The 17,445-nt window shown below is 30.9% G+C and overlaps 1 protein-coding gene across 1 annotated transcript in view; it reads right to left on the reverse strand.

Annotated features, from left to right (window-relative positions):
• Nucleotides 1-312: 312 nt before the first annotated feature.
• The window catches only part of Cht7 (chitinase 7), a 29,577-nt gene continuing 12,444 nt past the window's right edge, over nt 313-17,445 (reverse strand). The window contains exons 2-16 of the mRNA XM_003697481.3: nt 7,071-7,149; nt 6,406-6,566; nt 5,796-6,033; nt 5,498-5,677; nt 5,248-5,371; nt 4,620-4,929; nt 3,406-3,835; nt 3,033-3,250; nt 2,737-2,891; nt 2,510-2,650; nt 2,277-2,424; nt 1,928-2,113; nt 1,744-1,866; nt 1,353-1,554; nt 313-1,025 (exon numbers count right to left, since the gene is read on the reverse strand). Coding sequence (XP_003697529.1) covers nt 817-1,025; nt 1,353-1,554; nt 1,744-1,866; nt 1,928-2,113; nt 2,277-2,424; nt 2,510-2,650; nt 2,737-2,891; nt 3,033-3,250; nt 3,406-3,835; nt 4,620-4,929; nt 5,248-5,371; nt 5,498-5,677; nt 5,796-6,033; nt 6,406-6,566; nt 7,071-7,149 — 2,904 coding nt within the window. The 3' untranslated portion in view covers nt 313-816. The remainder of the gene's footprint in view (nt 1,026-1,352; nt 1,555-1,743; nt 1,867-1,927; nt 2,114-2,276; nt 2,425-2,509; nt 2,651-2,736; nt 2,892-3,032; nt 3,251-3,405; nt 3,836-4,619; nt 4,930-5,247; nt 5,372-5,497; nt 5,678-5,795; nt 6,034-6,405; nt 6,567-7,070; nt 7,150-17,445) is intronic.

Below are 17,445 nucleotides of genomic sequence, written 5' to 3' on the forward strand. Positions count from 1 at the left end.
ATTGTAATAATATGATTCTATATATAATTTAATTCCAAAGCAACGAAAACTTGTTTCAAATAAAATTTTAATTATTTTAAATATTACATTATGAAGTATTTTTTTCGAAATATCAAAATTTATTACATTTTCTTTTTTCAAAGAAAATAATATTTTTTATTAAACTCTTAATCTTTAGTTATTGCGTATTTCTTAATTATTCAAATGATTTACATTAATTAATTGTACAAATAATCATACTTATATTCAAACATCCTATCTAACTTCGTAATTTAAATGAAAGGATTTTTTTTAAATATCTTACTACTTACGAAAATTGTAACCAACCATTTATTGTAACTAGTACTGTAGTTTATAGTACGTACAATTTACTTTCTTTCTTTGTTACATTTAACAAGCGAGATACGAATTCTTTTCTTTTTTTTTTTTTTTAAAGAAATTTTATTTATTTTTATTTACAAAACACAATATCTATCGCAGTAATTAAACACAGTGCATGATTTATACAAATGAAAAACATGTAGACAGATAGAATCAGTGGAAGATAAAAGGACTTTCGGGGAAAAGAAGAAATCCTTTTAAAGGAAAAGGAAGAAGAAGAAGCTGTGTGGATTAAGAAGAAGGGATAAAAATTATTTCTCGGTAACAAAATTTCTCGTCGATTATCGTGTTTTTCGACGAATTACAAATACTTTCTTTTTAATTAACTTTCACGAGTACTTTTACAAGTACAACCGCAGAAAATTATTCTTAAATAGATGTAATTTTTGTCTCTTTCCATTCTTTTCTCTTTTTCTTTTTTTTTTTTTTTTTCTTTTACACTGGTGGCGCTTGCGTGTGTTGCAAACACCCTTCCACATTTTCAGGCCAATCACAAACGTTCTCGTTGGGATTAAATACTAGATTCACAGGACAAGGCATGTGATGTTTCCTTTCACCTTCACACATATAATACATGGTGCAATCGCTCTTGTCAGGATGATAAGATATGTGATTGTCTTCCTCGTCACAGCTCACCTCGTTCGCTGGAACAATCGAGGTAACAACTGATTTTCTTTTAAAATTTGCACTATTATAGTGAAATCGATCAAAATTTTGGAAATCACATTCCCACTTTCAAGTAGTCTTCTCTTGATTTTAATCCAAATTTAATTATATAAATATGAATAGTAATTTATTATTTTTAATAACATTGTATTAACTTTAATAGATTTTAAACTGAAGAAATTTTAATCTGATGATAATTTTGAATAATCAGAAAAAAGTTTTTCAAGATTCGCGAGCAGGAAGCTTAAAAGAATTTTATAATCATATATTATATATCATAATGATTTAAAAATCGAGATACTTACGATCTTTGGTGGTGTACCTTCCATTTCTCAAGTGACTCTCATAAGGACCGTCGTATTCTAGTTTCACTTTATAATCTCGCAGCTCTTTCATCATAGCTTTGATCAATGGATACTTGCCAGCTCCGCAGGTTCCTTTAAAATCGTCCATGTCCACCGACCAAATCATTATACCTCCAAAACCTTCTTCTTTAAGCCATTGCATCTAATATAATTAATACATATTTATCGATAGAATGATTAATAACGATTAATAGAATCCTTCCCTAAAATTATATTACAATTTCTCCCACTCGTTACTTGTACGAGTATATAAAAATGTTAATTCTTCTTTTATAAAATTTTGTTTATCGAGGAGTATTATCGTAAAAGTAATTTAAATTATTCCTCTCACCTTATTTATAAGGCTTCTCTCGTCATCGAAACCGACCCACTGATCATCCCTGTACGCGAAAGGTACTTGTTGCTCGCTATCCCAGACTAGAGTAGTGTTATCTTCGTTCAAAAAGCTGCAAATCTATACATACTTTGAGTATCCTGATTAACGAGACACAAGAAGTTGCGATAGTGTATAGTACCTCGTAGTACGAGAGGAATCCGGATTCGTTAGTGAAATTACCAGATGTTCCTCCCCCCGAAGCAGGCGCCCCAATGTCAAATTTCTCTTTGTCCACCAATGTGAAAGATCTGCCATATGTCGGCATACCGATCATTAATTTCTCTTTTGGAGCACCTTGCTTCACCCATTCCCTTGCGCTGTAATCCTACAATTTTTTTTTTTTTAATTTAATTTTTGATAATGAATTAAAGGATAATTTGTTATAAATATAACATAAATGTTATAATATTATTAATAAACCACGAGAATTTATGATATAATTAATACATGTGATGCATCTATATAATGTTCAACAATTTAATACTTACCACCGTCAATTTCTTTTGATAACTCGTAGCACTTTCCAAGGGAAACAGAGGACTATTGTGACCCACTTGCCTCTCCCATTGACCATGAAAATCATACGTCATCACGTTTATAAAATCCAGATATTTGGATATTTCTGGTACATCGTATCTATGGAAGAAGAAAGGAATGTTATATAATTAAAAGAACGAGATTAAATTGAATTTAAATGTTTCAAATGAACAAAAAAATTCACCCCGCAGCAATAGCCTCGAAACTAGCTGGCACCGCGGCCGATAAAATTAATTTCGGTTGTCCAGAACTGTTCGCTTCCCCTTCGAAAGCGAGTCGAAGTTCCTTCAAAAGGTTCACGTAGGCAGCTCGATCGTCACCACCCCTGATACGATAGATTTTTATAAAAAAGAGAGAGAGAGAGAGAGAGAAATAGAATTAATTCAAAAAGGATTACTTTACGAAATTTACCGTGGATATTCCCAATCGACATCCAAACCATCAAATTTGTATTCCCTGAGGAATTCGATGGCCTCGTAAACGAATTGATTCATACGGAAAGTATTACTGGTCAATTCTCTGAACGGGGTCGATCCGAAAGCCCAGCCACCAATCGCCAATAATATCTGAAAAAAATCACGATTTATAATTGAAATAATCAATTTTTGAAACGATATTGAATCTCTCAATTTGATTGATATGATCCTTTAACATTTTCTTCTTATTAAGTCGTGTTTTATTAAAGATTTAAGAAATCGGATGGGAACCTTGAGATCAGGATTTTTGTTGCGCAAAGTCATCAGTCGCTCGTACATCTCCCCATCCTTTTCGCTCTCTTCTGCCAGCAAGTAATTCTTCAACGTTGCGAATGAATAGACTATGTGGGTGCAGAGAGTCGGATCGATGTCCTCTGGTACAAATTTTCCAGTTCCAGGCCGTTTGTGCGACCAATTCGTCATGTAGCACATAGATTGGGCTGGCCTTTCTGCATGTATAATTGAACAAATGTAATATAATATAAATAATGAAATTTCGTTCCAAAGACTTGTTTAATAATAATTCTTCTTAAAAAATTGAGAAATAAAAAAACTTTTTAAAACAATATTTCAATTGGAAAAAGGGTCATTTAAAAAATTTTACCATTGGTAGGAAGATTAATGACGAGTTGAGTTGCTTGTTTTTGATGTTTCTTCGCCTTGTTGATCACATCTGAGACCAATATCTTGTAAGGTTCCGGTTTCTTCAAGATGGTTTCGGACACGGTGCTAGCCACTGCACTCCAATCAACGTCCTTGGCGTTCGGTCCTCTCGAAATTCCAAGCAATTCCTCTCTCATTGCGCCGATCAAGGGATACTTGACGTTTCCACCGCACACCGTGCCGTTGAAGTCGTCCATATCAACCGTCCACACCATAGCACCACCGTAACCCTTGCTCTTTAACCAATCCATCTTGAGTCGAATAGATTTCTCGTCGTCGAAGCCCACCCATTGATCATTTTGCACCATGTACGGCACCTTCATCTCATCGTCCCAGATGTAGGCTGCACCGTTTTGCAACATCTCGCAGATCTGTGGAAAATAAAAGAAAAAGATACTTAATTGTATTGTTAATTCGTACACAATACAAATTATTATTATTTTAAATCGTCTAGAAAATTTTGTTTTTATAGAAATTTCTCGATATATAGAGTCATGCTGTTGACTTTTTAAAATTTTCTTCTATTCTAATGATTATTTAAACTTTAATAATGAAAACATCTTCTAATTAAATTTCTTAATAAATAATGAAATATTCCTGTCAATAAGAATGAGATCTAAAGTTGCACAAGTTCATTTGCACGAACGAATCATTTGAGTCGAGCAATTTCATTAATATTCGCTTTTCAAAAAAAAAAAGAAAAAAAAAGAAAAAAAACAAAAGAATTCTTCTTACATCATCTAGAACTCGATTTTCACTTTCCTCATTTAAATTTCATAATCATCTGTTTGCTTAAATAATATTAACCAAACATTAAAATTACTTTAAAAAAGAAACAATCCCATATATTTACATTTCTTCCTACAATCACCATTGACAATCCAATCCAACGATCCAACACACGTTTCTACCCTACCCACTTAAAACCATCCAAAGAGTCGGCAAACAAATTGCTTGCTATCCACCATCGAACCCGTGTGATTACCACACAGCCGCAAGAAACGAAGAGGGCCGTCTAATCGAACGATCTCCTCGAACGAGGCGTCCCATTTGAATTTACATTTACGATCGTCCCGAGTTATTATAATATTAATAAAAACAGTTAATCAGAATGAAGGAGGGGAGGGGAAAAAAAGAAGGAGAAGAAGTTTATACCTCGTAATAGGCAAGAAAGCCGGATTCCTTGGTGTATTCGCCTGCCTTTCCACCGCCGCTCGCAGGTGCATGAACACGGAAATTGGAAAGATTTGAGAGAGTGAAGGAACGGCCGTAAGTCGGCATGCCGATGATCAGTTTCTCTTTGGGGGCCCCGAGTCGGACCCACATCGATGCAGCGTTGTCCACGCTTAATTGTTTCTGCCATTCCGAGTCCAACGACGAGGCGTAGAGGGGCGCATTGTGACCCGTCTCTCGTTCCCATTTCCCGTGGAAATCGTACGCCATCAGGTTGATGAAGTCCAGGTAACTGGATGTATTTGTTATTGCTATTTTATTTTATCTTACGTTTTTCTATCGCGCGATTTCTACGTGTATCTCATACTATATTTTTTCGTATCTTTTCACTTTCGATATTTGATTTATTGGCAAGATGAAATCTTGTATTTTTTTATACGAAGAATGTATTATTTTTATGTAAGGTCATCAGCTTACGTTATTCGAATTAATTTAAGAAGTATTGATAAAAATAAATGGTTCGAAAAGGATGCTTTAAATTTGAACAAGAATAATTATGAATTGGAGGAAAAATTGTTTCCAATGATAAAAATTCGTTAGATTTGTTCACCTTGCAACTGCTGGTACGTCGTAGCCGCTCTTAACGTTGTCAGGGCCAACCGGAACAGCAGCTGTTAAAAGAAGCCTCGGCATCTTCTTCTCTTGAGCTTCTGCTTCGAACGCTTCTCGAAGCTCTGGAAATGTAAATAATTACGTGAGAATCTAACAATTATCTAAAGATCGATTGATCGATTAACAACGACAAACTGTCAACGATAAAATTGTGATTAAAAAATTATTATTATTACAAACACGAATACCTTTCAACAAAAGAACGTAATTCTTCTTATCATCTCCCCCCTTTGGGTATTCCCAATCGATGTCAAGACCGTCAAAATTTCGATCTCGTAGGTAGGAAATAGCACTGTAGATGAAGGTTTGCCTCGCGTATCTTGTCGCGGACACGTCTTTGAATTTTTGAGTGCCGAACGACCAACCACCTGATTCAAATTGCTAATCATATCATTTTTCTCTCAAAGAAATAATTTAAAAAATGATACATAGATATTCATCTGTTCAATTATTTTCGAAACGAGTACACCTTTTAAAATTCCTTACCGATCGCGAGCAAAACTTTCAAAGAGGGATTGGCTTTCTTTAGATTAACGACCCGCTCGTACAATCCGATCTTTCCATCTTTCGTCTCGTCGTTCGATTCGAAGCTGGTCAGCTTGTTTTTCTTCAACCAGCCGAATGCGAACACGATGTGCGTACACAAGTCTGGCTGTATGTCCTCTGGCATGAATTTTCCAATTTTCGTCCGATATTGAGACCAGTTTGTATAATAGCATACAAGCTGCGCAGATCGAAATTGCATTATATTCTCTCCTCTTTCGTTCTTTTTTTCTTTTTGTTTTTAATGATATATAATAATAATAAATAAATGTATCGCGAGTAAAAGTATATATTTCGAGATAAATTAAATATTTGTTTATGTAGTAAATAGAAAAATTAGAAAAATTAATATAATTTGTATTCAATTTGAACGAATGTTATGGTATTGAAAAATAAATGAGTTAAAAAATTTAGTTAGGTATTTAAATTATATTATTCGATTCGAACGAAATGGAAATAAAAATTCCTTAATTAAGTATAAAATATAAATTTTATAACAGGTTATAAAATTTTTTATTCGTGTGTTGCACGTGATGATGATTATCATAATTACCTTGTAGTCCTCCGATTTATCGGTTTGAATTTCATTCTTCTTGCTTTTATTGCCGATACGATTTCGTGTGACCTTGAATCTGTTCACACTGGCCGAGACTTCCTGATCGTTCGAGATCGATGGGGCGGCGGTTGCTGGTCTGCGAAATCTTTTTCTTGTACCTGTTTCAGTCATTATTTCCAATTGCAAATTGCATATTTCGATTTTTTTTTTTTATTCATTTTTCGAAACGAGTGTTCTCAAACATTCTAAAAATCTTATCTAATCTTTTGTTTTTTGGGATATTACTTTGGAAAAATATGAAATACTCGTTGAAAGATAATAAATGTCTCATAAATGTATCAATATCAATTTAAATTGCACGTTATAACAATTATTATCTAATTTATAGAATCATAGGATCATGTTTTTTTTATTATTAATCCAATATTAAATATTGTGAACGAAATTTTCCTTCTTCTTCATCTTTTTCTTCTTCGATAAAAAAATTTAATAAGATCCAATAATTTAATAAACAACTAAAAAAAAATAACTATAAGTTCAAATACTTCGAATATCGAATATTTTTTATTCAAAATCACGAGACAAACGAAATGTTAAGAAATAGAAAATAAGAAAGGAAGGAAAAAAAAAAACCTCGTATTAATGGAAAGTCAAGTGATTACCTTCTGCATCGTGGAGAGTTCCGAGAAGCACGATCAAGCAGACGAGCAACAGCCAACAAGTCGTTCTGCTAGTCGACACCTGAAAAGAAAGTGAACGTGTTACTGATCCGTGGAACCTGTCGTTGCTATTACGTCTGAACAGTTGACCGGGAAGTGGAGGGCAAAATATCGAAATATTTTCATGGATCTCGATCACCGCCAATTCCATTCAATCACGGTGGCCATTTTCTACTTTTGTGTCCGTTCAGGTCGATAAACTGGCAAAAATGCGGTCACCCTCGAGGAAACGTTCGGATTTATAAACGCATGTTCAATTCACCTGACCTAATTGTAATTTTTATACTTTTTTTCTTTTTTTTTTTTTTTTTTTTTGAGTAAAGAGATTGAGTAAAGTTTAGATTGAGATATAGATTTAATTATCCTTGAGTAGCGTATAGATGAGAATTTAGTCTGTGTTTGTTTATGATAAATTATTACTCGTATTATTCACCATTCAGAAATGCGATACTTTCGATGCATGGAAAATTTATTCTAGAATAATTTTTTCTTTATTTTGAAAGATTGGATTTTGAATGTGCGGCTGTATATATTATATTTTAATAAGATGAAAATTTTAATACGTGCGAATATAGTAGTTAAGGTATAATAAAAATCTTTGAAACTGCTGTTATTTTGAATTGCAAAAAATTGCATCAAGTTATTGCATTTTTATTTTAAATTATAAACACAGCTTTCTTTCTTTAGAATCATTTTTATATTTATATTTGAAGAAAGGAATGGAACGATGAAATGTTAGTCACGACAAACTTCATTACAAAAACCAGAGAAAGTTATTTGCGGTTTCTACGATCAATTACCAAGATCTTTGATCATACTCGATTGAAAATTGAGAATCGTAAAGTTCCCTGTTCGAAACCAAAATGAATATAATAGTTTTTCCGTGAGAAACGAGAGGGTGTTCTATTCAACTAAAAAAGATTCTATAGAAAGTTTTGTCTTATTATTGATAATAGTTAAATCATCGTCGTTTAATTTTCTGATGAAAGAATTTTGTTCCACGAAGCAAGAGAATTTCTTCTATCGAATTTTATAAATTAATGATTACATTTTCGATACGAAATATCTGGTAAGTTTTCGAAATGATGTACAAAGTTATTTAGAAATATAGACATTTAAAATATAAAAACAACAATTTATGCATATATTCTTTCCTAAAGAAAGAAAATGTCAATAGAATATTATTTATATTAATATATTACATAAATAAATATATTAATTTCCTAATAAATTTTATTTTGTACTAAATGTATTAATAAATTCGTTCATTTTTAATTTCCTGTCAAAAGCTTTTTGAAAACTCAGTTAGACAATAGAACAACTTGAACGAAAAATAAAAATCTGTTTCACGAGTTAAAATTACAAAGAGTAATCACTTGAAAATATGTATGCAAATTAGAGAAAGTATCTCAATTAATCTATTCGAGCACGAGTGTTAAAGATAAGATAAATTGAATTGGAATCAAATAAATTTTCTACGCTCGACAATCTTTGAACGCATTGAATGCAATTGTAAATCATCGTGGGTGAAGTAGACACGTGTTAAAAGGTTAAATTTATACTATGCTAGCGTATTTGTATATAATGTAAGTGACTAACAAAACGATGATTTCTTCAATTATACCTGTTTTTTATTTTATTCATATGAATTTTCGATAGAATTAAACAACTGATAAATTGATCTGACAATAAATTACACGTATTTCGATACTTTCACGATTCTTAAAGAAAGTCGAGGTTGAATAAAGCATACCATTTGAAAGAAAGTTGGAATAATCATAGTTATATTCACATTCAAGAATAATATCTGTTTTTTTTTTTTTTTTTGTCAAAGAGAAAATTCGATTTTAATATGATCAAAAATTACCATAATCATCAATAAGAACATTTAACAAATAATTGAATAAATATATACAGATCAGTGAGTATATTGTCTATAATCATACTTATTATTAAACCTATCATATAATTAATTTTGTTTAAAAAAAACTGAATACTTGCAATGCAATAATTATGTATACATAAAAATGGAGTAATAAAACAATCTTAACCAATAATATCCTTTGGCAAATTGAACATGACACAGAAAATATGTATGGCAAAGTGAAAAAAGAAAATTAAAAAAAATAAAAATTGTAAATTATATATTATATATTTTATATAAATAATACGTAGCAATCACGATATATATTATTATAATAAAGTAACAAAGAAATCTGAACATTCAAATAAAAATATTTCCTGCATTTCTAAACGATTCGTAATGAAAATATTGTAATAACGCAGCCAATAACCCCATACTACTTAAAGAATACCACAAATACGTGACAAGAAAGTACGTAATAAAATAATGGAAATGATAAATGATGCGCTTTCTTCACTGATGATTCAAAAACAAAGGATTAAAAACTTTTCGTTCAACGAAAGTTTACTTATCTGATTCGAGAGTGCAAAGTAATTCTTCTTGACAGTGCAAAGCATTGTCGCAGATAAATATGCAAAGGCATGCGAGAAAAAGAGAGTGCGATGCGACCAATAGAGAGGGAGATTTCTATGCTTTTAGAATTGCTCCTTTTACCACAGTGCACGACTTCTCGTGTTATGTAGTCAGTCAAGTATCCGTGACTAGATAGGACAATAATTTTCAACGTTCACCTTACTGGTTTCACGTTCGTTCAGGTTTCGTGGCTTTTTAGAGGCACGATAATCGTCTCGATTTCAAGTTAGAATTACCGACTCCTGCACCTTCTAAGGGGCCAAATATGAGGTAGTGTTTGGCAATTGGTTTGTACATTTTTATATCGAAGGTATTACGATGCTGAAATTTTCGTCACTGAGAAATTTATATTAATAATTCATTTTATTATTTACAATTTTCCCTGAGCATACAATTAAATATAAACATAATGATTTATTATTATATGCTTATATTGACCGTTTGTACAATTTTTCAATTACCTAATGATCGGTTTAAAACATGAAGAGATTGTTGAGATTTTCCATTAATTCTTTTATATTTCTTGGCAAGACGAGTTGTTCCCTCTTAGATTATCTTTCAATTTGCTCCTGCAAATATAGGAATATTAATAATCGAAGAGTTCGTATAAAAAATGACTCTTGCCGATATATATAATTAACCAAACGATTTAAATCATTTAAATCAATAACAAAAGTGAAATCGTTGGAATGAAAAAAAAAAAAATTACAAAAAAAAAAAAAGAAGCAACGATGACGTACATAGAATATAGAGCAAATTAGGAAATAATTCGTAAGGCAACGCGATTTACGTAACACGATAGGGGAAGAGAAGAAAGCCGCAAAAGCGGTGAAGAAACAGGACAAAAGGAAAAGAGGGAATCGACGCGTATCGTGGTCGATATCGATCGACTGTATAATCGAGGGAATAATTACGTTCTCCCCTTAATAGGCGATCTTGAGGATCGATTTCTCTCGTCGTCGTGGGGAATCGACGATCGAACGAACATTGCGTCGCGATCCGACGTTGATTCCCGGCTTTCGAAAATCTGTAACGTCGCGAACATCGGTGAAATTTTCACGGATGGTCGATCCCGACTGGCCAGCCGACTGTGACACGGACAAACCGATTTTCTTTCTCTTTCGTGATTTCGCTAATTATATCGATACGATTATGAACTGTTGTAATCTATATTAGATAAATTGGAGTTTACTTAAAGCGTTTTACTTTATTTCGTATCGTGATAATTTTATAAATAATCCATGAATTTCCAAATCGTGGATCATTGTTCCCAAAAGGATGGCAAAGATTGTTGAACAGTTATCCTTATTCATATTGTTTATATATTTTAAGCTACGTAGGAACGTAATGAATGGAAATGATTTGTAGTGTCAAACAGAAAAGATTGTTAAAAATTCATTGTGATCTTACGTTAGATATTTTACAATTGCTGTAATAGGATTTTAATTCATACGTACTTTGTTATTAAGTTACTAAGAAAGAAAATTAGAAAACATTTAGCAGCTCTTTCATGTGATTATGGAATGATTGATATTAAAAAAAATCGAATGAAAAAAAAAACCGATAAAAATTCTTCATATTTTTTATCTATAACGTATTATCAAGGAATCGATTTTCTTTTTTTCCTCCTCGTGTATAATACATAAGATTTTTATGATAATGTCGATCTATAACAACTTCCGGAAACAATTGACTTGCTTTATATATCCTGGATGTAGATCTTTTTTTATCTTTTCAACCGTCTCGATAGTTAACATATTAACATTAAAATTCTACACGTGGCCATTAAATAATATCAAGAATCATCTTTATTCATGTATTACAATTTTATTATTTTCCCATTGAAAAAAATTACACGAGAAAATACGAATACTGCTCCTTTGAGATATTTATCGCAATGAATCACTCGAAATTTTTTCAGATACTAATCTGCCAAGAAACTGTTGACGACAAATTGTAATGACAAAAACTTGTTGGAAAACATTTTTTATCATGCAACAAAAACTCAAGGTCTTCTTTATAGATTCTCTTGATATTAAAACCGCGTTAACGCGGCTATAAGAATACGAAAGTACATTAAACCCCGGTGCAATCAAAATTTAATCATACAAACAAGATCTAACCATAATGGAGAAGTTTGTCATATTTCTTAAAGCGATATTGTTCGATTATTACCGTGCACAAGTGAAACGACGGGGAAATAAGCGAGCAGCGTGACGAGTAAGGTACGTGAGGTAGGAAGGAAAGGAACGAGACGCGTAAAAAGTGATTTTTCTCGTCGATTAATTTATTTGTCGATGCGTGAAAAATCATGGTGACTACGTAACGGCATTCATAAGTATCAAACACTCCTATTGGTTTAAACTGAGCGAAGATGGCAGTTAAATGCGGAGAAAAAACTCGTTTTCTCGTTATTTTTTTAAAAAAGAAGAATTTAATTTTCACTTTCACTTTCAACTTTATATTAAGTTTTCACAAAGGTTTTTTTAATTTTTTTTTGTTTTAATCATACTTTTTTCTGTGGTATTTTTTTAAAACTTTCATAATTCTGTTTCCTTTTTCGGAATAATTCGGAATATTGATAATATTGATATTTTATTATTGATAAAATTTTAGTTAAATTGCATAGAATGTTCTATGTCAGAATTCCTTTTCACTGGAACTTTTACCACTCCATTTTTCCTGATTGAGTTTGCAAAATACTCAAAATGATTTTTAATTCCATTTTATTAAAATTTAATTCCTTTTCAAATCACGGTGGCCACGCTGAAATCACAGATGCGAACAACAAAGAGAAACGGATTAATAATTTAAAGTGTTATTTTTGGATTCGAAACTTGTAAAGGAAAGACTTCTTTTCTTTTTTTTTTTTTTTTTTGAATATGAAAGATCGGATTTTGGTCACGAACCGTCGTTTTCCATGGTATTGTGCGGCCCCAGAAGAAAAGTAGCATAATGTACCGTGAGAGATCGCGTTTAGCTTTCTTCCTCACCGTGTCCCGCATTCTTCGTTACGTTTACCCTTTTCACCTCCTTTCTTGCTCCCGTTTCGTTTCATTTCGTTTCGTGGAAACTTTGTGAACGGTTACCAGCGAAACCGTGACGAGAAATACAACTATCCGTATCCGGTCTAACGTTGAAATTTTGTATCCGGATGAATTATAGCGTATCACGAGAGCTCGCGTCAGTTTTCTAAACTAAGTTTCCTTCCCTTCTTTCCCTTAGTTATTATTTCTCGAATTAATTGTACATACGGTTACGAAGGACGTGGCGTATGCATACGCGGAGCTCGATGATTTCTTCACATCCCGAAGGAAATTTTTCATATATTAAAAAAAACGGTTTCAGTCTGGTAATTTCTTTCAATCGGTATGGATTAGATAGATAGATAGATAGATAGAAAGAGAGAGAGAGAGAGAGAGAGAAATCTATAATTTTATAAAAAGTACAAATTAGCAAATAGGTACTCAATTTGTTACTGTATTAAATGTGTGTTTCTGTAAACTGTACAATTTTTATAAGTAACACGTTTGTTTAAATGTTCATGACACAGTTGATGACAATCTGCTTATGAATCTATCAGTATGTAAATTTTTACTTTATGTTAAATATTCTTAAGAGTCCCAAGATGGAATTGAACAAAGTGTAATATTGAAAATAATCATTTGAATAATGGAATATTCAGGTACACGAGAAGAAAATAATCGGATAAGATAATAAGATTTCAAATTAAATAGGTGTAGGTTTATTACAAGCGAGGTTGTGACTTCTATTACTGCCATTTCCAAAGCATCTTCACGTTCTGCGTTTGAAGGACACGGATTATTGTAACACCATCTCGAATGATCTCTACATTGTATTTAATATCGCAAAGCAATTTGTGAAATATCATATAATGGGTGTGCTCCGATTGATTCTCGAAGGCTATTCTCAATCTATCGTGATGTAAATTAAGAACGATCGCGTCAAGGTGCTTGCAAGGCAAGTTTGTTTCTCAAAATCAACATGGTGCATTGAAATTGATAATTTATAAAGATGTAGGAAATTAATTTTTAAATACTGCAATACATTACATTGTTATTTCAAATATTTCTCTCGATTCAAGATTGGAAAGAAAACATTTTCTAAAGTGTCTCTCATTGGTCTCCGGCAAATAACCGCACGCATTTCCGGTGCGCGTGCATACAATCGACTTGTCTTCCTCCCCTCTATCTAACTCGCGCATTCCAACTCTATTCGCGCGTTTATGTTTACACGATTTGCAAGAATCTCGAGAACCTTGTCCTTTTTCCATCGTGCAAATTGCCTTTGTCTTCTTTACGTGGATAAATTCTTCTTTTTCGTCATTCTCAGTTTTCGCTTGGAGGGGTGATAACGTTCGCAATATTCCTTATATAAAAGATGAAAATCAAGCTATCTTGCGCGCGAGAGGATTGAATTGGAGGATTGGAGAAAAGTTTGTTGAATGTATTTCTTGTAATTGTAATATTAATTATATAACGAATTATGAAATATTCAACAAGACTTCTAATCTTCTCCCAATTATATCTGTAATGTGAGTACTATTATATAAATAATAATAATAATATTATTATTATTATTATTATATAAGTTTTTTGTAAATAATTATACAAGGAATTATATCATTGATGAAATCAATTTTTAATACATATCTATCTGAACTCTTATATCATTTTTGTCTTATAGTAAATTCTATTTTGTAATGTTTCCTATAATGTAAAACAATAATCATAGGTATTTATAATTATGATATATACGTTTTATTAATATTATTAATTCTAAATCTTTCATACAAAGAGAAAATTATGATCTGTAATCAAATTTAACAATTAAAAGTGAAGAATAGTGGATAATTAATAATATTGTTAATTAATTAAATGTTATTTTTGACACATTTTTACGACCAATATGGTTATTTTAATCAAGTAATCAAATTGTTTACTTTATACGATGAAAAATATCTAATTAGATTGTTTTATATTTATGATCTTCAGATTAAAATTTTATGGAAGGAACCCAAGAACGATCATTCCTATTAAATATGATTGCTATTCGTGTTTTAATGTGATCATAATATAGATTAGTGTCACACATTAATCTAAAATGAACGAACTTATTAATTTATACATAAATCTACTAATTTCTTTTTAATCTTGTTTTTTTTTTATTTGTATTATTAAATCGGTTCAATTTCACGAATATTAATTATATATATATATATCATTTCTTCCTTATTCTTATTCTTTTTAATTACTATAAAAATGTAAAATATACGAAGTATATTAATATTTATTGCTATTTATACTTATATTTATACTTGTAAGTGACAAACAACTTTTCAAATTTCACGATAGAAAATTCGTTTTTATTGTCTATTAAATTGAATAAGAATATTTTAATTTTAATCATCATTTTATATAAATTTCATGCAATTACATTCCATTCGATAAATAATTAATATTATGATAATCATATGATAATCAGAAATATTCTCAATGAGTATCAAAAATATGTATTTTGATATCTAAATAATAATTATTCTACTAAATATTTTTAAACACAGAATTGATAATCGAAATAACATCGAACATCTCTACATTCATTCATAAAAATAAGACATTTGATTCGAAACTTTTGAACGATACTGTACTGTTCGTATAATCAGATAGCAAGAGCGGTACATGCTCGAAGAAAGGAATTCAACTTGTTCCTCGTGTCACGATTAATTGAGAATCAGGAAATGGAACCAAACATAGTAGATAAATGGTGACAACAATGAAAAAAAAAAGAAAGAAAGAAAAGAAAAAGAAAAGGGAAGGAAATATGGTGAAAAACATGGCACGGTGGTTATTTCCTAGATTTTATATAAATCAACGTGAGAATTTCTTCTCGATTGAAACCGCAAACGAGCCAAAAGCGTCGAGCATGATCTACAACGAGGCGAAGAATAATAGAAGGCTCGAGATTGCTTTCACCTGATTCCAGGTTAAGCGTTAATTGTACCGGTTAATAAAATTCGCAGAGTTATTTTAAAAATGCTGGGTGAGTTCGTATTCGAAATTCAAATTTCGGTGAAAGTAAGAAGACGCGACAGCGGAAATGGCCGCTAATTGACCCTTGGCATTTATGAATTGATGGTTAATGTGTCGAGTGATTAGGATAATTGATTTTTAATTCTTTTTCAGTTGATTCTTTTTTTTTTTTATTCGTATTTCAATATAATATTATATTATCTTAACAAAAATTTGAGAATTCTATTACCAATTAAAAAAATGATCGTCTCAATTATTTTCATTATGAATTAATTGATCGACATTTTCTTTATCATGATTAATAAAATTCGAAAAACTTTTATAAGTTAAAAAAAAGAAATAGTAAAATAATAACTTTCTTTTTTTTTTTTTTTAGTAAATTTTCAAATCATGATCATCATGATATTTTATACAAAAAATAAATTAATTGTAAAAAAAGAAGACGTATGAGAATTTTTCTTGAAATATATAAATTTCAAATTTATAGCAAAATATAAAATTCATAAATAATATTTTCTGAAATTATTATCTGAAAATATCATAAAAGTGTTTTAAATTAAAGGTGTATTTTCGATTATCAATTAGCAATGAAATTTGTGCACTCTGTTCCCACGAAAAAATATACGATATGTATATAAGTATTCGTGTAATCGAAGTTTAATGAACGAAATTAAACGTTTTCACGCATTTCGCAAATTAACATCGTCCCATCTAATAAAGAGCAACAATTAATTTACCGCATTGATAGACGAGATACACAAATCGTAATATAAATTGGTCGGGAGGATGAATCATTTGCAACGTTTTGCAACAGCAACTTGGTGTATGTATGCAGGTCGCATTAATTACAGAGAACATCGACCTTCGTGGTGTTAAAAGCTTTCACGAATACCGATCTTATTATACAATATTGATGTTGTGTACTGCAATCAAAAATGGTATATATTTCACACATGACATGACACTTATTTTATTTATTTATTTAATTTTTTTACAAATGCACTTATTAAAAAGAGAACTAAAAGAGAAAAAACTTTAGATAAATTGTTTTAATTCTGAACGAAAGAATATTTCAATAATGGAAAAAGAAATTTAATATAATGTATTAAATAAATTTATATAGTTTCATTTTTTTCGTTGACATCATTATATTATTATTACGTGATATATAAAATTTGTTTCTCTTATTCACCATTTATTGAAAAGCAGAAGAATTTATTTATGTATAATAAATTTCAATATCGATTTCGCCATTTCTGTTCAATTTGAATTTTATACAATGACGAAGAACTATGTGTGCGTGTGTATTAAAAATTACTTATCGATAAATAATTTGACATTAAACGATGGTCCACGGTTATTAAACATCTTTTTGCTTATTTTAATGACCTTCAAGTTTGCCACATTCTTTCTTGTTATATATCCTGTATAAAGGTATTGCCTGCAACGAGGTAATAAATAAATTCCCTATCTGAAATTTTTCACGTACTTTTAATATCATTAAACATTTAAGCAATGATATAATTCAGACGATTCGACGAAAAAGGAACACTTGTAACCACCATTGCAATGAAAAATATCATTCGTAATTGAACAGTCCAGGCCTTGCTCACGTGTAAAAAGGGCATCTGAGAAATACACGTATCTGTTTTATTTTAAACGTAGCGCAGAAGAAGAGAGAAATCGTATTTTAATTCATTTAATTTATTTTAATTTACTTTACTTTATGAGGGGGATAACGCCATGGACAGATATAAATGGAGAAGTC

Source organism: Apis florea, unplaced genomic scaffold (assembly GCF_048593485.1).
Source record: "Apis florea isolate Af1SG1 unplaced genomic scaffold, ASM4859348v1 contig_3696_pilon, whole genome shotgun sequence".
NCBI classification, from domain to species: domain Eukaryota; kingdom Metazoa; phylum Arthropoda; class Insecta; order Hymenoptera; family Apidae; genus Apis; species Apis florea.